Source organism: Hevea brasiliensis, chromosome 17, assembly GCF_030052815.1.
Source record: "Hevea brasiliensis isolate MT/VB/25A 57/8 chromosome 17, ASM3005281v1, whole genome shotgun sequence".
Taxonomy (NCBI): Eukaryota; Viridiplantae; Streptophyta; class Magnoliopsida; order Malpighiales; family Euphorbiaceae; genus Hevea; species Hevea brasiliensis.
Genome location: NC_079509.1, coordinates 56,149,018 through 56,173,725, shown reverse-complemented (window position 1 = coordinate 56,173,725; position 24,708 = coordinate 56,149,018). Strand labels below are relative to the sequence as shown.

At 31.9% G+C, this 24,708-nt stretch overlaps 2 protein-coding genes across 2 annotated transcripts; both read left to right on the top strand.

Moving 5' to 3' along the window:
* The first annotated feature begins 6,744 nt into the window (after positions 1-6,744).
* On the top strand, positions 6,745-13,895 carry LOC110637980 (protein STICHEL). The gene is made up of 6 exons (XM_058139523.1): positions 6,745-9,235; positions 9,404-9,623; positions 10,190-10,825; positions 11,816-12,623; positions 13,407-13,485; positions 13,570-13,895. Exons 1-6 carry the CDS (start codon positions 7,136-7,138, stop codon positions 13,669-13,671), a joined length of 3,945 nt encoding a protein of 1,314 aa, XP_057995506.1. The 5' UTR covers positions 6,745-7,135; the 3' UTR covers positions 13,672-13,895.
* Positions 13,896-14,522: 627 nt separating this feature from the next.
* On the top strand, positions 14,523-17,765 carry LOC110637950 (pentatricopeptide repeat-containing protein At1g14470). Its single transcript, XM_021788336.2, has one exon. The coding sequence runs from the start codon at positions 14,617-14,619 to the stop codon at positions 16,897-16,899; it is 2,283 nt and encodes a 760-aa protein (XP_021644028.2). The 5' UTR covers positions 14,523-14,616; the 3' UTR covers positions 16,900-17,765.
* The last annotated feature ends 6,943 nt before the right edge of the window (positions 17,766-24,708 follow it).

Sequence of the window (24,708 nt, the reverse complement as noted above, 5' to 3'; positions counted from 1 at the left end):
GGTAATAAGGTTGAGCTGGATTTCCCTCGCTTTAGTAGTAGATAATCATCAGGTTAGGTTGATCCGATTGAAATAAAATATTTTTATTTTATTTTATTTTATTTACATGTTGGGTCTCAGTTTTGGATATTAGTTATGGATTTGAGAACAATAAGACTTACTACAGGTCTCGAAAGCTTTATGACAGCTCATATTCTAGTGTCGATCCGGTCCATGAGATCGAGTCGTGACAAATTTAATTAATATTTGTAAATTTCCTAATTTTGATAAATTTAATTTAAATATAATTAGTGAACATATTTATTTATTTATTTATTATGATTGTCATCCAAAATAATATTTTTTTTAATAAATAAAACACATATATAAATTAGTGATAAATATAAAATGTAATTAAAATTATAATATTAAAATTATAATAATTTTAATAAATTATTTATTTTCATATAATCAATATACACGCATACTATATAACCGCATCTCATATGAGATTCCAATTTTGAAGCAAAATGGATAGTCAGTAGATATAAAGTTAAAGGCAGCATGTGATTTGGCATTTGCTTGTACACAGAAATACATGTGTCTTAATCTAAATTAAGAATTAATTATCCTTCACAACCATGTTACTTCTCATATGCAAAACCCATCTTTGACCATCAATCACATGTTAGAGAGAGAGAGAAATGAATAGAAAGGATTCCATGTTGCTAGTGCTACTAATTAATTAAATATTTTTTTTAAAATAATAAAAAAAAGGAAGGAAAGTGATTGGTATGAATGAGAATTAATTGACAAGGACATGAACAAAAGAGGTCTTTTGTGTTATCCCATCACATGCCCTTTCAATTTAATAATCAATAGCAAAAAAAGGATAAAAAAGTCACCAATGGCGCCTTGGCTGATTGTGACTGTCACCCATTTATTAAATTATTTTTTTTAATAAATAATGAGATGTAGTATAAATGATGTATTTAATATAATTTAATATTATTTATAAAAAAATTTAATAATTTTTAAATTAAATATTTACATAAAAATTTATATAAAATTAATTAAAATATATACAAATAAAATAATAAGTATATAAATTTTAACATAAAAATTATTAAAACTCATTTTTATATAAAACTTAGTTTATAGTTATCACATCAATTTTGAAAATGGCTTTTATTATATTAAATTAAAACACATTAATTTTTAAATTATTTAGGCTCAATTGTTTCTCTTATATTATCTAAGAAAAAAAAATAACTTTTTCCCCTCTACAATTGTTAACAAGTCCTAAATCATTGCATTTTTTTTAAATATATATTTTTATATTTTTTAATTTTTGAGATACTTAAAAAAATTAAAAAAAATTATTTTCTGAATTTTAATAATTTTAATGTAAAAATACTTATTGCAATCAAAAAATCAAAAATTTTTTTAAAAAAATAATTTTCACGGATTTTTTTTATTTACAAATTACTTTTCATGAAGTCTAATTTTTTTTAATATTTTTAATATTATTTTATTGATTCCTTATATTTTAACTTAGTGGCGTTAAAATTCTGAATTTTTATTATTTTCGTTATTAAGTCTTCATTGATAGAAATTAAACATGTGCACCTCACACGTTCTCTCAAAATAATAAAAATTATATTTAAATTATTAATTAAAATTAAAATATAAAATAGGATTTTTTTTAAATCCAAGATTATTATTATTTTTAGAATTTCATACATTCTTCTTTTTAAAAAATTTATGTTATTATTTTAATAGAGTTAGTCAAATTATTTTTTATTAAATAAAATAATAATTCCATATAAGATATTTTATAAGAAATAACAATTCAACAGTAAACTAAACTAGGGATGACAATGGGTCGAATTTTTGCAGGTGCACAATCCGATCAAACCATAATAAGACGAATTTGGGTATTATATAATCGGGTTCGGGACGGATTCGATTTTAAAAAATAATACCCATGACGGGTTCAGATTTTATATATTGAGTATTCGTTACCCGAATTCGTTTACATAAATACTTAATTAAATATAAAAAATATATTTTATAATAATATTTATAAATTTTTATATATTTTATTTTATATAAAATATAATTTAAATATTTTATGAAATTATTAAAATTTTAAAATATAAAATATTAATTAAAATGATTTTTTATATAAAATATTAATTAAAATATATAAAATCAAATGGGTTTGAATTTTTTCAGGTAATAATAATCGGGTTTGGAACTGATTCAGGTAGTTGAGAATAAATTTTAAATGGGTTTGAGACGGGTTCGGATTCAGGTAGAGTGATTTTCGCGGGTACCCTACCCATTTCTATCCCTAAACAAAACAAAGATTAAGGTTCTACTAATAATAAAAAGAATTGAGAATTATACAGACAAAATTCAATTGAATTAAATCAAAATTATATACATATTTTATTTTATTTCTTTAAAATTTTATTATTTTATTTATTTATTTATAGCCGTTTGCGTTAGTTAAGGCTGAAATTTACAGCGAAATTGAAGGCTAAGTGATAGGAGTAACTTTTGAAGAGCTTCACAGCTCAATGAAAAGAAGTTAGGCAAAACTCCATCCATCTTTAATTTTTGATTATTGCTTTCAACTTTGGTCAATTATTCACTCATTTGTGGGGTTTTTATGTTTATTAACTAAACTCATTTGTTCTTAATTATGAGAATTTTCTTTTCCATTTCCTGTTGTTGACTGCAAAAGAAAAAGTTCCTAAATCAACTCCTCTCCATCATATAATTAACATTAATAATTACATTAATTTTCTTTTTTTACATAAAATCATAGATATTTTTAGATCTATATTTATATCTAAAATTAAATCCTTTTCTCAAATGATTTTAAAAACATGTAAATATGTTATCGATTAATGAGTTTTAATTCAATAGTATTAGAATTATTAAACTTTAAAATTATATGGTTTTTAGTTTAAATTTTAATCAGAGCTAAATTTATTTTAAAAAAATATATAATTCTTTACATTTGTATGATCTATTTAGAATAAATAATTTTGAATTGTTATTGAATAAAGTCGAATATTAATTAATAAGATAAAAAAAAATTTCATTATTAATAGATTAGATAAAATTTATTAGTAATAATTAAATCATTTTAATTAGCTTCTATTATTTTGCAATGTTAACTTATTGATGATTTTTTAAAGATTAGAGATATCTCAATTTATATATCAATTAAAATTAAGTGTCATCTCATATCAATTTCAAGAAATTTCATGTCCAATCCCATTAGTTTCTTGACAATGAATCCATGATTTTTAATTCAAAATTTCCCTTTTTGTTTCCACAAAATGCATTATTATAATTACTTTTTTTTAAAAAGAAAAATGGAATTTCTCATATATCTTTTAGAGAATATTATGAGTTTGTTTGGTAATATTAATTGTTCTAATAATCATAACTATTTAACTAGCGTTAATACATGTGATTGATTTTTTAAATATAGTATTAAAAAAAAATAATAATTAAATTAGTTAAAAACAACGGTATCATCATATTGATTCCAATCAAAATACTTTCTTAAAAGGTAGTTTTTCATAAATTATTTCTCATATATCTTTTAGAGAATATCATAAGCTTATTTAGCAATATTAATTGTTCTAATAACTGTTAACTATTTAACTAACTGTGAGTGGTTAACTATTTATAGTAATTTAAATCAGAAGTATTCAATAAAAATAACAATTAAATTAGTTAAAAATAGCAGTATCATCTTGTTGATTCCAATTAAAATACTTTCTTAAAAGGTAGTTTTTCATAAACTATTTCTCAAATCTCTAAATATTAGTATAAATATTATACCGTTGAACAGTTCAAATAAAAGAGATAGTATTCTAATTTGGATAAAAATACAAAATAATGTCTTAAAAGCAATTGCCCAACATGGTTTATATTTATCATATTTTCATATATTTGAAGAGTTTGCATGCTGAATCTAAATGTATTATTATAATTACTTTTTTTTAAAGGAAAAATGGAATTTTTCATATATCTTTTAGAGAATATTATGATCATATTCTACAATATTAATTGTTCTAGTAGCTGTTAACTGTTTTAATAGCTGTCAGCTATTAGATACTAACTGTTAGTGATTAGCTATTTATATATTAATTTGAAGCAAAAGTATTCAGTAAAAATAACAGTTAAATTAGCTAAAATAATAATATCATCTTGTTAATCTTAGTCAAAATATTTTTTTAAGGGGTAATTTTTCATGAATCACTCTTTTAAATCCTAAATACTATTATAAATATTATGCCACTTAATAACATAAATAAAATAGATAGTGCTTTGATTATGATTAAAACATTAAATAATATCTTAAAAGCAGTTTATCACATTTCTCATATATTTGAAGAGTTTGCATGCTAAATTTAAAATAATGATTTTATTTAAAAAAAAAAAATCAATGAATGATATAGGTGCCCTTAGAATTTATTATGGCTTAGAATTTATTATGGGTTAACATCATTGTCTAAGCTTTTGTAAAATATAATAAAGTTGGCATGGAGGATTTGGAGTCATTATCAAATGATTAAATTTTAGCTAAAGCAATTTGGAATCAATAGATGCTAAACAGTAAATATTTATGATTTCACAAGAAAAAAATTTAGTTGGTACCAAGAAATTGACAATTAGGGTTCCTTGTAGGTCTGTTCTCCACACAAATTCCTTCAAAACTAGTAAATTTCAGTGTCAAATTAACTTTCTTAATATAGAATGAATTTATATAAATACAAAAGATTCACTGTTTAGAAAAATAAAAATGAAATTATTCATACGTTGATAGGATATGGTGTGAAAGTGATAGTTAAAAAAAGTATTTATTTTTGTAAAAAATGAACTTATAAAAAATTTTTTTTTTTTTTTTTTTCTTTTTTGTTTTTTTTTTTTGAGTTTATACAAAGCAATTCCTTAAACAAAATATGATAGTAATTGAAATTGTTGTTAAAAGGAAAAAGTGTTTAAAAAAATATTATTTTAGATTATTGAAAAAAAATAATTTGAAAAAAATTATTCAATTGTTTTAGAATTCTCATAATTGATTAATTTAATTTAATTTAATTTTAAATTAATTTTAATATCTTTAATTAAAAAAAAACTTGATTCAGTAATTAAAGACATATTACTCACGAGAGATGTGTGGTTCTAATTCCGATTCAGGGTCTGTCTAAAAATTAGAATTAAACTAAAATTTTGATATGACTCTGGTTTGGATTTTTATTGTTTCAGTTTGATTTTCGATTTTTAAAATAATTTTATGCCATTATTTATATAAAAATCATATTTAAAATTTAAAGCAAGTTATTAATATATAATATATCATATAATATATTTTTTAATTATTTTTAAATTATATAATTTTTTATTATAATATATATATATATATATATATAATTTAAGATTAAGCATATTATTTAATATAATAACAAATTTTTAATTAATAATTATAAACTAAGTTAATGTATTTATAATTAAAATTATTAAAAAAATTATAAAATGAAAGATAGATATATATTATGATTTATATTACATATTTAAAATATATAATAAATCTAAAAAAATCATAAAAAAATATATGTGTAAAATTAATTTTCAATTTTATTCTAATTTTAATTTTGTACTATTTTTATTTGATTATTAGTAAATAATTAGAATAAATCAAAGTATTAAAATAAACTTAGTTCAATAAGTTTTTATCAATACAGTATGATTCTTTGATTTGATTTGCGACTCTTAAAAACTAATCACTGTTATATTACTTATTTAATAGATTCGAGCTCACACTTTCTAATCTCTCAGCTCAAAAAGAATTTATAATTAACTATAAACTATTTTTCTTAACAATGACTTTACTAATAATAATACTAAACACGTTCTCATTTTTAATAATTAAATATTTAATATATTATAAGTTTAGAAATTAAAATTTTGACAATTCTTTTGGGACATATGTTAATACTTGTACATTTTAGAAAATAAAAAATTATTTTTTTTACGTAGCTTAAATTTTGAATATATCTATATGGAATCGAATTGTGATCAGACTCAAAAGTTTCCTATTGTAATCTGATTAGAATTTTCCTTATAGTATGGATTAATATAAATATTATAAAGATTTATGAGATATTTAAAAAATACACTAAAATTAAAATTTAAAAGTGTTGCATGATTATATTTTATTATTTTTTTATCTCAATAAACTTAAATTTTAGGGTGATTTATATTATTCTCTTTTTTTTTTATATTGTATAATTATAAAATTATATATGTCTTAAATTTACGTGTTTATTATAAATAAACTCTTGATGCTAATATAAAAATAAAATCACTCTCCTCTAAATTTGGCATAAAATTTCCAAAAGGTTTCTCATTACATTAGGTAACAATAACATGCTAACCATGTTTCATTTAGAAATAATCACAATGTAATAAAAAGAAAATGACTGTAATAAAAACAGACAAGAGACGAGTCTGTGAACTGTGAACTCCTACTGTCTTGACTCTCGAGAATTGAGGATCTTTCCTTTCCTTTCCTTTCCTTTCTATTATAATCTTGTTCTTCTTTTTTATTTCCCCTAAAAAATAATCTTTTATTACCAAAATATGAAAAATCTTTCTTAAAAAAAAAAAATTCAATTTTCAAAGATTTCATATGGGGCGCCAAATAAAACCCTAAGATGAGAGAGAGAGAGAGAGAGAGAGAGAGAGAGAGAGAGAGATACAAGTATATCCTAATTCATGTAGTTTCTTTCTTCCAGCCCCACCCTCTGTTCAAGTAATCAACACAGCCAAACTTCTGTCAGATCTGCCTTTCCCCATCCACACTATCAAAATTACTATCATCACTGCCACCATAAATGCTTCAGTTCAATTATTATTATTTATTATTCATATGAAAAAAGGTTACTTTTTTATGTTTTTAGCTTTGTGATCAAATGAAATGGGAATGTGGGTGGTGCTGTAAATGGGGTTTTCTTGGTTTTTTCTTTGTGGGTTTTTCACTTCGCGTGTGTTTCTTGCTCAGGTAGTATTTGTAGTGAGCATGTGTTAAGGTTGCTGTAGATTAACACAGAAATATAGAGGAAAAATGTCAGAAATGAGAGTTTCTGATCCAAGTAGACTGCATTTGAGGAGGGAGCTTACTCAAATCAGAAAGGCAGCTCGAGTTTTGCGCGATCCAGGAACTACCTCTTCATGGAAGTCGCCTCTTAGTTCGTCTAGATCTGCAGCAGCTGCAACTCTAGCGGCTGCTGCCGCTGCTTCAACTTCTGCTTCTGCTTGGAAGCAGTTTGAGATTGAGAATGTAATCCCCAATGGGAGTAATTCTTATTTGGATAACCAATTCAGGAATAATGGGAAAGAAAAGAGGGTGTTCCTGTACAATTGGAAGACTCAGAAATCCTCCAGCGAGAAAAGTGCAATGGCAAGAAATGATGCTGATGAAGACTTTGAGTCTCGTTCGATTCAAGAGAGCCTTGATGATAGCTTGAGCGATGCAAGGAATGCTGCAGATTCCAAGAGTGATAGTTACTTGGGCGAGAGCAGGTCTGCTTCAACGATTTTCAGGTGTAGAGATGCAAATCTTGTATCGCCGTCAATGAAAAGAGTCTTGGGGATCAAGAGAAGAAGTAAGAGAACTAATACCCATTTAGATATTTTGTCTAGATATAAACAAAAAGAGATGAATTTGAGAAGATTGCTCAAGAGTCATCCTTCAATGGCTTTAGGTTTAGGAAGGGACGACTCTGTTGAGCAATCTGATGATACCGAAGATTATAGTAATTCTGAGGATCTAAGAAAGGTTTCAGGGGCATCCCCTTTGTTAATAAAACTTAGGCATAAGAATTGGTCAAATTCTCCATCTAAATTTTTGAGAAGTAGTGTAAAAGGGGACTCTTCTTATTGTTATAGCACACCTGCATTGTCAACCAGTTCTTATAATAGGTACTGTAATGGTAACCCAAGCACTGTTGGATCTTGGGATGCCACCACAACCTCATTGAACGATGGCGATGATGAGGTGGATGACCCTTTGGATTTGCCGGGTCGCCAGGGATGTGGGATTCCTTGCTATTGGACTAAAAGAACACCAAGACACAGAGGGGCATGTGGAAGTTGTTGCTCTCCTTCCCTTTCAGATACTATTAGGAGGAAAGGGACTAGCATTCTATGTGGTAGACAGTCAATGTACCATAGACGCCGACATTCATCATCAGTCTCCAATAAGAGAAGAATTGCTCCCAGAAGTGCCCAAGGACTTCTGCCATTGCTTACAAATAGTGATGGCAGAGGAGGGTCATCTATTGGAACTGGTCATAGTGATGATGAACTCTCTACAAACTTTGGTGAGCTTGATTTGGAGGCCTTGAGTAGATTGGATGGGAGGAGATGGTCTAGTTGTAGGAGTCAAGATGGGTTAGAGATTGTAGCCCTAAATGGAGATGGGGAAGAGGAAGGTACACCTGAAAATATTCGAAGTTTAAGCCAGAAATACAAGCCACTCTTCTTTGGTGAAGTGATTGGGCAGAGCATTGTGGTTCAATCTCTTATCAATGCTATATCCAGAGGAAGGATTGCCCCGGTTTATCTTTTCCAGGGTCCCCGAGGAACTGGAAAAACATCAACAGCCAGGATTTTTGCCTCTGCTTTAAATTGTAGGTCTGCAGGACAAACAAAGCCATGCCGGTATTGCATGGAATGTGCTGATTTCATTTCTGGTAAGACTAGAGATCTATGGGAAGTTGATGGCACCAATAAGAAGGGTATTGATAAAGTTAGAAACCTTTTGAAGAAGGTTTCACAGTGGCCCCCAACAGGCTCTTCTCGTTACAAGGTTTTTCTCATTGATGAGTGTCACTTGTTGCCATCTAAGATGTGGCTGGCATTTCTCAAATTTCTTGAAGAACCACCACAGCGAGTTGTGTTCATATTCATAACAACTGATCCTGATAATGTGCCTCGCACTGTACAATCACGGTGTCAGAAGTACCTATTTAACAAAATTAAAGATGGTGATATTGTGGCAAGGTTGAGGAAAATTTCTACTGAGGAAAATCTGGATGTTGAGTTGGATGCATTGGATTTGATTGCTTTAAATGCAGATGGTTCACTCCGAGATGCAGAAACTATGTTAGATCAGTTGAGTTTGCTGGGAAAGAGGATAACTACATCTCTTGTAAATGAGCTTGTAAGTTCTATCCGCCTATTCGTCTTTGTTATGCTTTATGTTATCTTTCAGCTCACTTTTCTGATCTTCACTGGTTAGAGAATAGTTTTGTTCAATAATAAAACTTTCATTATTTTACTGTGTAGATGAATGTTTCTAACTTTTGTTTGCCATTTTCCGTCCTTTTAGGTGGGTGTTGTCCCAGATGAAAAATTGCTGGAACTTTTGGAATTATCAATGTCTTCAGACACCGCAGAAACAGTGAAAAGAGCTAGGGATTTAATGGACTCTGGTGTTGATCCCATCGTTTTGATGTCTCAAATGGCAAGCCTCATTATGGACATCATTGCTGGAACTTACAATGTTGCTGATGCCAAATATAGCAATTCATTCTTTGGTGGTCGAAGCTGTGAGTACCAGCCTCTTAAGTATTACCCTACTGGACAGAATTTTCAGCAACTTTGAAGTTTTTACTTCAGCAAATGAGATTTATGCATGCAGTTGGAAAAAACCAAGTGAATTTGGTTTTCATATTAGATAAGCTGACAGGAATATGCTAGAATCTGATGAGAAAATATAGAGATCTATAACCACATGGCTAATACTGTATATAGGTCATTAGCTTCCTACTTGGTTATTGATTTTTGGTTGTGGATGTAATATGGCAACAAGTTCTATTATTTTTATATTTTTGCTTTTTCTTGGGAAAGGCTAACTGAGATATGAAAGAATGTAGATCTATGCCTGGAGCAGGAACATCTTGTTGTTCTCAGATTGTTTTAACAGAATTTTGGTGATATAGTGGTGTGGTGACAATGTCACCTAATTTGATACCGATGTCTCTAGGTGACATGGCCAAATCTTAATCTTATAAATTAGTTAATCAAGAATGCACATGAAGATAATTATATATACACACTGGCTTTCCCCTTCTCTGTATTAACTATTATTATGATTGCGTGAATTGTTTTTTAGTGACTGAAGCTGAACTGGAGAGATTAAAGCATGCATTGAAGCTTCTTTCAGAGGCTGAGAAACAGCTACGTGTTTCAAGTGACCGCTCAACATGGTTCACAGCAACTCTATTACAGCTTGGTTCGGTGCCTTCACCAGATCTTACTCTCTCAAACAGCAGTAGGAGACAGAGCTCGAGGACAACTGAGGAGGATCCTTCAAGTGCTTCTAGAGAAGTAACTATTTACAAACAGAAATCAGATGCTCATTATTTGCCTCGTTGGTCAAGTTCGCCCGCTTCCTTGTACAAAACAATAAATGGAAATTGCAGCCATCAAGGAGAATTAGGTTTCAATTCGAAGCCCCATCCTGGTCAATCAAGTTCGCCCGCTTCCTTGTACAAAACAATAAATGGAAATTGCAGCCATCAAGGAGAATTAGGTTTCAATTCGAAGCCCCATCCTGGTCAATCAATGGATAGCCTTACCGTCACTGCTTCACGGGATGAGGAACTGGTTGGAAATATGCTATTTAGAGTCAGAAACTCTGAAAAGTTGGATCGTATCTGGGAAAAGTGTATTGCAAAGTGTCACTCAAATACACTTAGGCAGCTGCTACGTGCTCATGGAAGGCTTTTCTCCATATTAGAATTTGAAGGTATGTCCATAATTTTTCTTTTCAACCCTCCTCAGAGCTCATAAGTGTGGGATGCTTTGTGCACTAGGTCATTCTTTTCTTTCTTATCCAGTTAACTTTTAGTAGCGAAACAGATACCAAGAATGCTTGTTATTCTCTTTTTCATTCCCCTTTTCTCTTTGCATTCTTTTTGATCTTGTAACATAATCTATGTGGTCCATCTTTCGGTACTTGCAAAGTGCTAGCTAATGATCCTTAGGGACTGGATTTGTGGGATGGAAATTCAAATTGAAGTGCATGTATAGTGCCTTCTTTTTTTTGTGCATATGTTAGCTATACTGTAGCAAAGTTATTTTTCCATTCCTACAATAAACTGATGTAATGATGGATCTTTATCAAGATTTGTTGTGTACTATTATGTGAGTTTATTTTCTCTATTGCAGAACTAAGATATGCAACTAACCATGATGATATTTTTTTCCCTTTGGTTTATGCTTTTAAGTTTATATGAATATAATAGGATCTAGAATCATACTCATGTCTAGTGGTTCATTTATAATTAATATCATTATCCTGCCGCTGTATGAATCATAATGAATATTTATTTTTTTATTTTAATTTTTACAACCATATTTTTTATCACATGGGAAATGAATTCCCTTCTCAAATGGCATCCATTCTTTTTGATATTTGATCCAGCTATCATTGAACTTTTGTTGCGTAACTTTTGATAATCTTTAGAAAAAAAAAAACATTGTGATAAGTCATTTTACTTGATGGTTGAATGGGATGGCTTCTGCGGTAGGTGAACAGGTGAAGTAACAGGTGCCAAGGTTGTTCTGATGGTTGGCCACTTGACCTCCTAAGTGTCCTTGACAATGGAGATCTTTGTGTGCAGATGCTTGTTTGTTTGCCTTTCTACATATCCTCTCTCTCTCTCTCTCTCTCTCTCTCTCTCTCTCTCTCCATTTGTGTCCTGAGTTTGATATTGTTCTACGGTTCTTTTTGCAGGTGCTTTGGTTGTTTATGTTGCATTTGGGGATGAAGATATTAAATCCAGAGCTGAAAGGTTTATGAGCAGTATCACAAATTCAATTGAAATGGTCCTGAGATGCAATGTAGAGGTGAGAATTATCCTTGTTCCAGTTGGTGAGGATTCTATGAATTGTTTGAATCTAAGTGAGTTACAAGGTCAAAAGCGGGCCGAAACAACTTCGGCAATTGAGCAGGAAAGAAAAGCAAATGGCTTGAACCCAGTGAATGGTTACACCGACTCACAACAAGAATCCCTAAAATTATCCAGAGGAAGCTTTAATGATTTGGAGGGCAAACTGAAAGGAGGATCAGGAGATTATTTGAAATCTTTAACATTGCCAGATAGTACTTTTCAATCTACTGCTCTATCAACAGAGTTACTGCCTGAAGCCAATGCTGAAAATGGTGACGTGAAAGAAAAGAGGCAGGAATTACCAATGCAGAGAATAGAATCCATTATCCGTGAGCAGAGGTTGGAAACTGCCTGGCTACAGGCTGCAGAGAAAGGCACCCCTGGATCAGTAAGTCGCTTGAAACCTGAGAAGAATCAAGTGCTGCCTCAAGAGGACATCTATCATCAAAATCAAATGGAATCTGCAAGTTCAATGGGTCTGTCATCTCAGCATTGGGAAGATGAGTTAAATCATGAACTCAAAGTTTTGAAAATGGAAGATCAGAGGGTGGTCCATAAGGACCAAATTGGTAAAAGGGCTGATTGTTATACCATATCTCCAAGCTTGTTGCATGATAGCAACTTTGTGGGCAACCCAAACAAAGAAAGCCTGTGAGTCTTTTGCTGATATGTTTTTAACTATTGTGGCTTGTGATTGTTCTTATCAATTCTTCATGATGCCATTATCTTTACAAAATTGCAGCAATTTTTCATTTCTTGAATATGGTTATCTAATTAGGTTGCTCATTTGGTGAACTGATTAGATTGGTTTCTCCCCAAGTTCTTGGGGACCTTTTGGATGCATTTCAAAATCTAATTCACACACACACACACACACACACACACACACACACCCCTACTAAGCTAGCAGAATATTTCATAGGAAAGTCTGGCAAGATTCATAGCCTTTGTTTCAGAATAGAAGAACAGATGATAATGCAATGGAAAGGAATTACAGCCATAAATAGGTTGACAACTCAAGACTCTTATTCCACAGGTGTAAAACAAGAACAATATAATAAGCAAGAGTTTGGGTCAGGTATTAGTGAAACATAGAGTCTATTCCATAGTCTTGTGAGGTAGGCTGATGTGCTGCAGAAATAATAGCTGGGAGTTGGAGTACACGTACACCATGCATGTGCATCAAGATTTGTGATGATAGAACTAAAGATGTAAAACACAATGAACATGTTTGTGTTGGAGGAAGATAATGGACATTGTATAGCATGATAATTTCAAAACTTGACCCTTGTTTGACTATGAATATTTTTCATAAGATCTTCCTGGTGAAGGAATGCTAGAATTATTGCCTCAAATTAGAATTCTGAATTTCCTCCATAAACTGGAAAGAGTGTCGTGTTATATCCATCTTAAACTCATTCTTGCTTGCTTTAGGGGATACGAATCAAGTTCAGCAAGTGGAGGTTGCAGTGGGCTTTTCTGTTGGAATGCAAACAAATCTCATAAGCCAAAGGTAAAACTGTTTCCCATTCTTTCTTCTGTTCAATAAAAGGTGTCTCTATATTAGTAAGATCATTTTATTTCTGTTCTTGGACAGGCAGAAGAGACTCCAGTTTGCTCCAGACGCAGAGGCGGGCGACTTTCGTTGTTTGGGGAATGTGGGAAGCATAAGAAAGCAGACAGCAGGAATAACAGATAAAATGGATAGCAGCAGATATAATGCCTGGATTTTTAGCTACAATGTTTGTTACTTCACATATATATAATTTTTTCTGTATTTATTTTTCCAGTTTAAGCTATTTCTTAAGGAAACAGCCATGGGGAAAATATTGTGTAAAGGTTTTGCTATTGGACTTTGGCTTTTCTTTCATCTTCAGCCATTTTTTATTGGATCAATAAAGGAAAGTGGGAAAACTTGCAGCATCTCTTGGTAGTGGGTATTAGTAATTCCCACATGTTTTAGACAATTTCTTTTTTTCTTCTGCTTGTTTTTTTCTTGGTTCAATTAGTTTTTCAGACAGCAGATCAATTACAATTATCATTATTGAAGCCAGCTCCTGCACTTGTTTTTGGACTTCACCAAAACTAGATGTGAATGGCTATTCTGTAGGAAAAATTATATGGTAAAGAGGTGATATCAGGTTAACATCTTACATGGAATGAGAGTAATAAGAGAGATATATATAAATACAGTTACTTAAATTAAAAAAAAAAATCACTTGATGGGTATAATTTTGAGACCTACTCTGCATACATGTTTAGTTATCATTGATTTGTTATTTTATAGAGGTTATTTTGCATGAAATAACTTACGTATAATATAATATCTCATTTTACTGACTTGATCAGGGACTGGTTCAGGCCCTGAATCGGAATGGACTTAGCCTTAGTCATACTCGGAGGTTTGTTTTGGGATATAGCCAATACAATTTAATTTGATTAACTAAAAATTTAATTTTAATATGCATAAATTAATTTTAAAATATTAATCATTTTAAGTTAAAAAAATTTAGCTTTTAAACAAATTTTCAAATTTAAAATTATGTCATAATCCCGTGCTCTTTTGGGGACCCTTCAAAGGTTGGAACTTCATTGTTCCTCAAAGGTGGACCAAGTTAAAAAGAATGCTAATTAACGCTTTGTGATGTCACATTTGCTCATCAAAATATCTCATTTAACCAACATTAATCATTTGAGACAGCTCCATGCACACCTCATTCAAAATTCCCTCCACCACCACAACTACTGGGTGTCCCTTCTCATCATCCACTGCACGCGCCTCCACGCTCCACCACCCTACACACGTCACATTTTCAACTCTACTCCACACCCAACTATCCATGTCTTCGCTTCCATGCTCAAATACTATTCTTTGTTGGGTGGGCAAAATGAAATTCTATCTTTCTTTAAACACATGCAGTGTTTGGGCTACGTAAAACCTGATGCATCTATATACCCACTTGTCATCAAATCTGCTAGTAAAGGTGGCATTTTGTTCCATGCCCATGTTGTGAAATTGGGTCATGAAAGTGATCCTTATATTCGTAATGTTATCTTGCATATGTACGCGAAACATGGTCCAATTGAGGTTGCTAGGAAACTGTTTGATGAAATGACTGAGAGGAGCCTCGTGGATTGGAATTCCATGATCTCTGGATATTGGAAGTGTGAAAATGAAACTGAAGCTTCTAGTCTGTTTAATAGGATGCCTGAGAGGAATGTTGTAACTTGGACTGCAATGGTTACTGGGTTTGCAAAGATAAAGGATTTGGAGAATGCAAGGAAGTACTTTGATGATATGCCAGTGAAAAGTGTTGTTTCATGGAATGCAATGCTTTCTGGCTATGCACAAAATGGGTTTGCAAAAGAGGCTTTAAAGTTGTTTGATGATATGATGAGTGCTGGAGTTCAGCCTAACGAAACTACATGGACTAGTGTCATTTCTTCATGTTCATCGTGTGCTGATCCTTGCCGTGCAGAGTCATTTGTGAAAATGATTGAGAAAAACAGGTTCAAGGTGAATTGTTTTGTCAAGACAGCTTTGCTTGATATGAATGCAAAGTTGGGGAATCTCGAGGCTGCCAGAAACATTTTTAATGAGCTGCGGGTTTATAGGAATTCTGTTACATGGAATGCCATGATTTCTGCATATGCAAGGGCTGGTGATTTGGATTCGGCTAGGGATCTCTTTGATAAGATGCCAAAACGAGATTCTGTTTCATGGAACGCAATGATTGCTGGTTATGCTCAAAATGGGCAGTCAGCAATGACAATTGAACTTTTCAAAGAAATTGTTGGTGATAAAAACTCCCAACCAGATGAAGTGACTGTGGTGAGTGTTATCTCAGCATGCGGACATCTTGGGGCTTTGGAATTGGGTAATTGGGTAGTTAATTTAATTAATGAATACGAGATTAAGTTGACGATTTCAGGATATAATTCTTTGATTTTTATGTATTCAAAATGTGGAAACATGAAGGAGGCCGAAAGAATCTTTCAAGAAATGAAAACAAGAGACGTGGTTTCCTACAATACCTTGATTGCTGGGTTTGCTGCTCATGGCCAGGGAAGTGAAGCCATAAAACTATTGTTAACCATGAAAGAAGAAGGTATTGATCCAGATCGTGTAACATATATTGGTGTCCTGACAGCATGCAGCCATACGGGATTAGTGGAAGAAGGCCGTAAGGTCTTTGAATCAATCAAAAGTCCAGGTGTAGATCACTATGCATGCATGGTTGATTTGTTAGGCCGAGTTGGAAACCTAGATGAAGCAAAAAGATTAATAGATAACATGCCAATGGAACCACATGCTGGAGTCTATGGTTCTCTTTTAAATTCTAGTCGGATTCACAAAAGAGTTGAACTTGGGGAACTTGCTGCAAAAATGCTCTTTCAGCTTGAACCACAAAATTCAGGAAATTATGTTTTACTCTCTAACATATACGCTTTAGCAGGGAGGTGGGAAGATGTCAACTGGGTAAGAGAAATGATGAGAAAAGGAGAAGTGAAGAAGACAGCTGGATGGAGTTGGGTGGAATACAAAGGGAAAGTGCACAAGTTCATAGTTGGGGACAGATCACATGAACAATCAGATGATATTTATAGACTATTGGCAGAATTGGTAAGCAAGATGCGAAGGCATGGGTATACAGCTGACAAGAGCTGTGTGCTAAGAGATGTTGAAGATGAAGAGAAGGAATATATGGTGGAAACTCATAGTGAAAAGCTGGCCATTTGCTTTGCCCTTCTTGTCAGCGAATCAAGGGAAGTGATTAGGGTGGTGAAGAACCTAAGGGTGTGTTTGGATTGCCATAATGCTATAAAGATGATCTCCAAGTTGGAGGGGAGGGAGATAGTTGTGAGAGATAACAATAGGTTTCATCATTTCATTGATGGGCTATGCTCTTGCAAGGATCATTGGTAGTGCATAAGAAGAAAATACAGTATTACCATGCTAATGGATGGACATAGCTGATTTGATTGTACAATGAATATAACAGTGTGGAGATTACCAGTGAAGTGAGGTGATGGTTGTTGGTGAGGGAATATTGAAAAAAGATGCTGGAAGGTTAAAGTAGTGTTGTTGCTGTTCTTGTTGATGAGTGTATCATACTGGTATTTACATTGCATACAATGTCTTCTGGCTCCTTCAAATATAGTTGGCAGATAATTTATCGCCTGAGACAGCTTCTTCACTTAAGTTATCAGTCAGTGAAATGGAAACCAGCTTATTTCTTTGATTTTGAACACCAAGTTTGTAAGTTAATTGTAGCAATTGTTTCATGGGTATTGGAATGAGGGAATATAATTTTTTTCATTCAGGGCATGAAGGGCTTTGTATATTTTGTTAATGGAATAATATTTTCAAAGCTAGCTTTTCTTATAGGAGTTGGCATCCAATGGCCAATTTAATTCTAAAATGCATATCCAGAAGGCATTTAGCAGAAGACACAAGTACATCATGTTGAAGTTGACACTTGTATTTGAAAAAGAAGGATACCACAACAAAGCATAAGGTGGCAAGAAAATCTGTGAACACAATAGCAGGACAGGATATTATCTGGTGATTCTGAACTTATTAGCTGAAATTGCTGTAAGCACTCTTTAGCCACAACTATCCCTCTGAGAAACAGTGGCAACATTTTTATGTTTTTTCTTGACGTTTATCAAAATTTCACTGCATTTCAATTCAATTGAATAGGGACCTTTATCAAATGTGTGTAATATGCATTTGTTGCAATCTAGAGAGGACTTGCAAACTATGTGTTAATGTATTCTTAGTGAGGTGTACATTATGGTTAGATGATAAAATCACAGGTATTCATTCCTATTTAGACTTAACACAAAATTGAACCTTCGCCAGTCTAAAACTCATGAAATTAAGGGGATGAAGTTTGTCCAAAGTTGTTTCCTGTACTGGTTAGGAGGAACAGCATTGTTCCTTGCCTCTAGTGTTATATAGGTACTTCAAAGAACTAAAGAGAGAGCAGTAAGCTATTTATCTGTTAAATGGTTTAATATAAAGCAAACTGTAATTAAGGGTTCTATAAGGGTAGAGCCTTCATTCGGAGGTGCTATAAGGGGATGAAGTTTGTCCAAAGTAGTTTCCTGTACTGGTTAGGAGGACCTGCTTTGTTGCATACCACTAGTGTTATATAGGTACTTCGAAGAACTAAAGAGAGAGTAGTAAGCTATTTATCTGTTAAATGGTTTAATATAAATCAAACTGTAATTAAGGGTTCTATAAGGGTAGAGCCTTCATTAGGAGGGGCTATTTTAGCTGTAACAGATGCTTCATGGGGGTAAAAACTGAGTATGAATTAGGCTCATAAGTTTTTCCCTTGGCACACTACCCATAACCTTGGGACTCGGTGTGTGTAGAACTGTAAACTTTGATGAGACTTTGATAGCTACCCTAAATGACAAGAAGGGGCTTTGTGCTGGCTAAGGAATGTGCATAATGCCTAGGGTACTGCATTTGGGTCAGCTTTAGGCATCCACTAGCCCTATATATTCCAGCACTTGGAAAAAAAAAACACAGGAATTTTACGCACCAAGTTACCTAGCCTGTCATATATGTTGCAGAAGTGGATATTGGGCAACTTACAGTACAGTGGCCTTACAAATCAGTCATAGTCTAGTTTGTGAGAGTGAGATTCTGGAGTTTGAGTATAGAATTATTAGGAGGGGATGGACCACCCCTTTGTTTAGCTCAGCTTAATTGGGCCTCTGACAGTTAGGGCTGTTCACGAATTGGTTGAATCTAACAAACTTGACTGATCCAAACCAAACCAAACCAAAAAATCAGATTGAATCACAAAATCAAGTCAGTTTAGATTATTTGATTTAAATATTTTTGTCTTTTTGTCAGTTGGAAGAAAGGTAAATATCACACGTAATCATTCAATTATATGAGTATTTTCATAAACGTCATTAAATTTTAATTTTTTTCATAAAATCCACTGAATTTCAATTTGATTTCATAGATGTCGCTGTGACTAAAAAATAAAGATTTCTAGGTTAATATGTTAATTTGTCGACTATTTTATAAATAATATTATTTTATTTTATTAGTTTCTTAAAAAAAAAAGAAAATATAATACATAAAGCACATCCAACTATCCCTGGCCGTCAAACTCTTCCCCTTTCTCTGTTTCTTCCCAACTAACAACTATTTGTTAGATAATTTTATGTACAAAATAATTAATAAGTTAGCAGGTTAACATGAAAATCTTTAATTTCTAGCTATAATAACTTTTATGAAATCAAATTAAAATTCAATGTTTTTTGTGAAAATAAATGTGCGTGATAATTATCCGTTGGAAGAATTAACCATCAAATACCCTATTCTAACATTCCAGCCCTAATTTTATCAACTCCTTTGCGATCTCACAGCCTCAAGAGAAACTCTTGTCATGGCCAAAACCTCTAGAGACTTCAAACGTTGTGGTCAACGCCACATACCTCCAGAGAATCGCATCAAGTTGCACCAAGCTTCACGGGTAATTTATCTGACTGTTAGTGCATTGCTCTGTTCTATTTCACTTAATGCTCTATATAACTATTGGATATAGTAAAATATTTCAGTTTTGCTTGCAGAGAGTGACACCTTTCTGTAGCTAACTCGCTTGTGTTCTTGTTGGACTTTTAATATATTTTGGTGATTTTAATTGATTTTTAATTAGAATAGTGATGTGAACTTGAGCTCTTTTCTAGCATTTCTAGGTGAGCGTATTCTTTCTGTGCTAGGAATGTGATGTTGTTCTAGTTGAGTTTCATGCTCAACCAACTAATCATCAATAATTATGCAATGCTGAGTACAATCAGCTCAGCTGGAAAGCACAAATAGTGACTGATATAGTGCAACTTTATTGCAGGAAATAATGAGCTAAGCTACCATATTAGTGTACAAACAGTCACCAGTTCTTTCTATCTTAAATCTAATTGGATAAATAAGATTAATTTCTGTAATTAATATTAGTCCTAAATGATAATGATTATTTGAAGATTTTAGCAGCTTCTGTACTTTCCATGCAACTGTGTTGGTTTTTACACAGTAGTGGCATAATCTTTGTGAGATGTGTTTTTGATATCTCTGCTATCTAACTATGAATGCAGAGATAATCTTAATTTCTCCCAATACTTACTCATGTTGATATATTGAGCAAAAATGCTTTATTTTGCTTCGTTTTGCTTGTATCTGCACCTCCTTCTGTAATCCCATGTTGGTTTCTCTCTGAAAAAGCAGCCTTAAATTCCCACTGTTTGAAACTTTGGCTGCTGAACAAGGTTTACTTTCCAAGTAAAATATATTTTTAACTGCAATATATATATATAGTTTATGCAAATCATAGTTTTTTCAAATAGTTACATAAACAGATTCGGGGGATGACATTAGGGCTGTGCATGGATCTTGGAGGAAATCGAACAGAAGAACCGTGCCGAACCAACAAGAACCGTATCGAACTGAATTTATTTTGATATTTTAGTTTGATTCTGGTTCTTCACCAAGAACCGAACCGAAATTGTATCGAAATTGAACCGGAACCATACCGAACCGGAATCAAACCGAGAATAAAATTTATATATATGATTTTCTATATTTTTTTAAGATGTATTATATACTTTCAACATAATCATATATACTTACGTATGTATATATAATTATAAACTAAATATAAGTTAATATTACATTTCATTTTTCTATATTTTCTTAATAATTTTAATTATAAATACATTAAATTACCTTATCATTCTTAATTATAAATATACTATTATCTTTTATATATATATATATATATATATATATATATATATATTAATTCTTAATTATATTTATATCTTATAGTTAAATAGTTAAAATATATATTACATTATACACTTATACTATTATATTATATAATATATTTAATCCTAAATTATATATGCACCTTTATAGTTAAAGATTATATAATTTAGGTATAACTAAAAGATATATTATATGATATATTATGTATTAATAACTCAAGTCAAAATTTAAATGTTAATTTAAGTATGACTTTTTAAGGAAATAATTACATAAAATTATTTTAAGAATATAAAATCAAACTAAAATCGTACCAAACTGAACCGAAATTGAAGAATTGAGAACCATACCAAATCAAAACTGAAATAATGAAAAATCAAACTGAAACCATACTAAAATTTCAATTCAATTTCAATTTCTAAATAAATCTCAAATCGAACCGAAACCTAAAACTTCTAATAAAATGTTTGATTTCCATGTACATAAAATGATATAAACACACTTTTGTCTTCATGTGGTTTAAAATTTATTTATTGAATTAATTTCTTATAAATTAAAATTACTTGACCACCGCACTTGGCAGGCGGAACTGGAAGATTAAAAGCACACTCAGCACATATCTGCAAGTAAAAAACACTTGGCATACATTCCATCGGATTCAATGGGTTATATATATATATATATGTATATAAAACCCGTTAGTCTTATTATTACCCCTAATTAATATTTAACTTTTTACTTTGTTAATATTTAACATAAAAATTTAAATAAAATTAATGCATATCTATATTTGTGAATTATACTTGCAAAAAAAATTTATAATTAATAAAAATTATGTTCTAATGTATATATAAATTAAATTAAATTCATTAATAATAAGAATAAGTATATTTTTATCATTAATAATAATTAATAGGTATATATTAAATTAAATTTATTAGTCTTATTATTATAACTAATTATTATGTGATTTTTAGTTTCTTAATATTTAAAGTAAAAATTAAATAAAATTAATATGTATCTATATCTATGAATTATAAATGCAAAAAAATACATTTTAATTGATAATAATAATTAATATGTATATATTAAATAAAGTTTTTTTAATCTTATTAAGACCACTAATTAATATGTTATTTTTTAGTTTATTAATGCTTAATATTAAAATTTAAATAGAATTATAATTGCAAAAAATCCTTAAATTTAGAATTAATAAGTATAAATAATTAAAAATAAAATAAAATAACTAAGTCATTGCCCATAATTTTAATGTATCTATATATTTTTTTTTATATTTTATCATTAATTTTTATAAGTAATTTTATCATAATTTTTAATAACTAATATGTAACACCCCTAATTTTTAAATTTATTATTTTTGGGTAAATATTGATATTTTATTTTATTTGAATTTTAGGAAATTATTTGAAATTTTTTGGATTTTAGAAATCGGGTTCGATTTTCTGAAAATAAAAATTTTGATGATTTTTAAAAATTAATTTAAAGACTACGTGACAAAACTAAAAATATATTTGGAGTCTACGAATTTTTCTGAGTTTTCTAGAATTTTTTTCAGAATTTTTGAGCCTCATTTTTGGTCCTAAGGCAGAGTAAAAATTTAAAATTTTGTATCCTGAATCGAACCGGCCGAATCAAACCGGACCAGATCAGACCTGTCGAATCGGATCGACCTTTCTTTTCTTCTTCTTCTCTTCCTCGCGCCTCCCGACCATCCTTCCTCTCTCTCCCGTTTTTTCTCTCCTCCCTCCCCAGGCCGCGCCGCCGCCTTCCCAACCACCCCACCTAGCCGGCGCGCCACCCCAGCCTCCCCCCATCGCTAGCCGTCGCCTGGAACGCCGAGAAAACGTGTGCGAAGCCGCGCGACGCGTAGCGCCGTTTCGACTTCCCGGTCGAAATCCGACCGATCCGGCCACCAATTGGGCTGGGTCTTGTGTCAAACACCATCTACACCTCGAGAGCTTTCCATAGACACCAAGAACACCAAAATCTATTGAGCGGTTTGTCCAATTTTTGTCCAGGAAGTTTTAGCCCATTTTGACTTTTGGGCTAGATTTCTCCCAAACCGTGAACCACACGAGAAAACCGAGAGTACCAGAGCGCTCCACTCGCCAAGAGCTTCCCGGTAATATAAATTTCGAAATTTTCCGACACCGTTTTTCGGTGGGTCCCATGGAACTTCGTAGTGTTTTTCTGAGTATTAAATGAGCTTAGAAAATTTTGTAAAAATTTTATACTAATCCCCGTGTTGTGGGCTTCGTGTAGGTACCTTCAATTCGAGGAAATTCGCGATTGTCAGTGCATGAATTTTGGCACGATGAGGCCACTAAAAAATCTTAGAATTGGATTGAGATTTTGGCTACCCCACCGTTGTCAGATGCCCCGAGGGCGTTTCTGAGATCGGAATCGGCATAGGTAAACCCGAACCTTGCTTTTTTGTAATTTTCTAGTGCTTGAATGGGATTAAAAATCAATAAAATATTCGTGGTAGCTCAGAAAATTATGATTCTTTTTGCATTAGCCTAGTAATATTGCTAAGGATAGCAAGGCAAGGTTTTAGAATTTTTAAAGTTTATTTGGGTAGTTTTTGCAAAAAGGGTCAATTATAAGGACTAAACTATAATTTTACATTTTGTGATTGATGACTGTTTGGATGGGCCCAGGAGGGGTTGTGTGATATGATTGAGTTGTGGGTGTATGGTTGGTGGATATAGAAGTGTGTTTTAAACCCATTTGCAGGTTGGGTAGGTCCTAGGTATAGGGGAGACTCTGCCGGATTTTCGGCACGACTTAGGACGTATTTGGTCTTTTCTTGGTTTGTATTGAGTCAATTATATTAAATAATTATAATAAAATTATCAGGTGAGCCGAGACACCCTTCTTCCTCCGCCCAGCCGCCACAGTGACTGCTGTCAAGTCTGTGAGTAAAATATTAATTTTAATTGTAATTTCGATATTATTATATGTTCAAGCATGCCCATGCATCATTTATATGTAAATATCTATGTAGTTAAACTCTAGGCACATTTTATGTTGCATTCATAACTGTTAAAGTGTCATGGATGTTGTTGTGGTAATTTGGAGCAGTGTGCGTGAGTTGGCGTGCGCGTGGTGTGGTGTTGGCTATGGACAGGACGGGTAGACACGGCTTGAGATCTTCGCTGGGACTCAGTCTTTCGGGGTAGACACGGCTTGAGTTCTTCGCTGGGACCCCGATTTGGTTTATTAAGCGAAAGTCCGGCTTGAGTTCTTCGCTGGCACAAGTTGGATTTAAGAGAGTTGTATAGGGGATCAGCTCCCATATATTTATGATTTGACATTTCTGGGTGTGTGAGTGCTGCAAATTACCTTTTTGCTATTATGATGTGAAAATATTGCTGATGTTGCATTTTACTCTACAGGGTGCATTAGCTTTAGATAGTTATAGAGATTATGGTTAAAATTGATATTTTACTCTCTGAGTCGAACGCTCACTCCTGTTCATTATTTTTCAGGCTACAGGAGGAGTTTTGTTGTGGTTAACCTGCTTTTCTCCTTCGCAGGTTGTTTATAAATGTTTGTGTAATTCTATTAACTCCTAGAATTTTTGCATGTGTTGGAAATATTTATTTGATTTGGGTCTGTAATATAATTATCATGTTGGACCTGTAAACTTATTATTATATGTGTCGCAAGGTATTTTGCGGTTGCCTGGACGAACACTCACCGAAGTGGGAAAGAGTGAGGAGTCGCCACTTTAATTTTGAGGGAAATTAAAGAAAACCATTTATGAAAATAAATTTAAATAAAACCACTTCGAAGACAGAGATTCTAGGTTCGGGGTCCATATACGGGCGGTGAAGGTATTAGGCACCCCGCCTCGTCCCTCAAATGAGGGTAAACAGATTTAATTTTATGCTCATTCACGAATTAAAAGGGTAATTAGTGGGT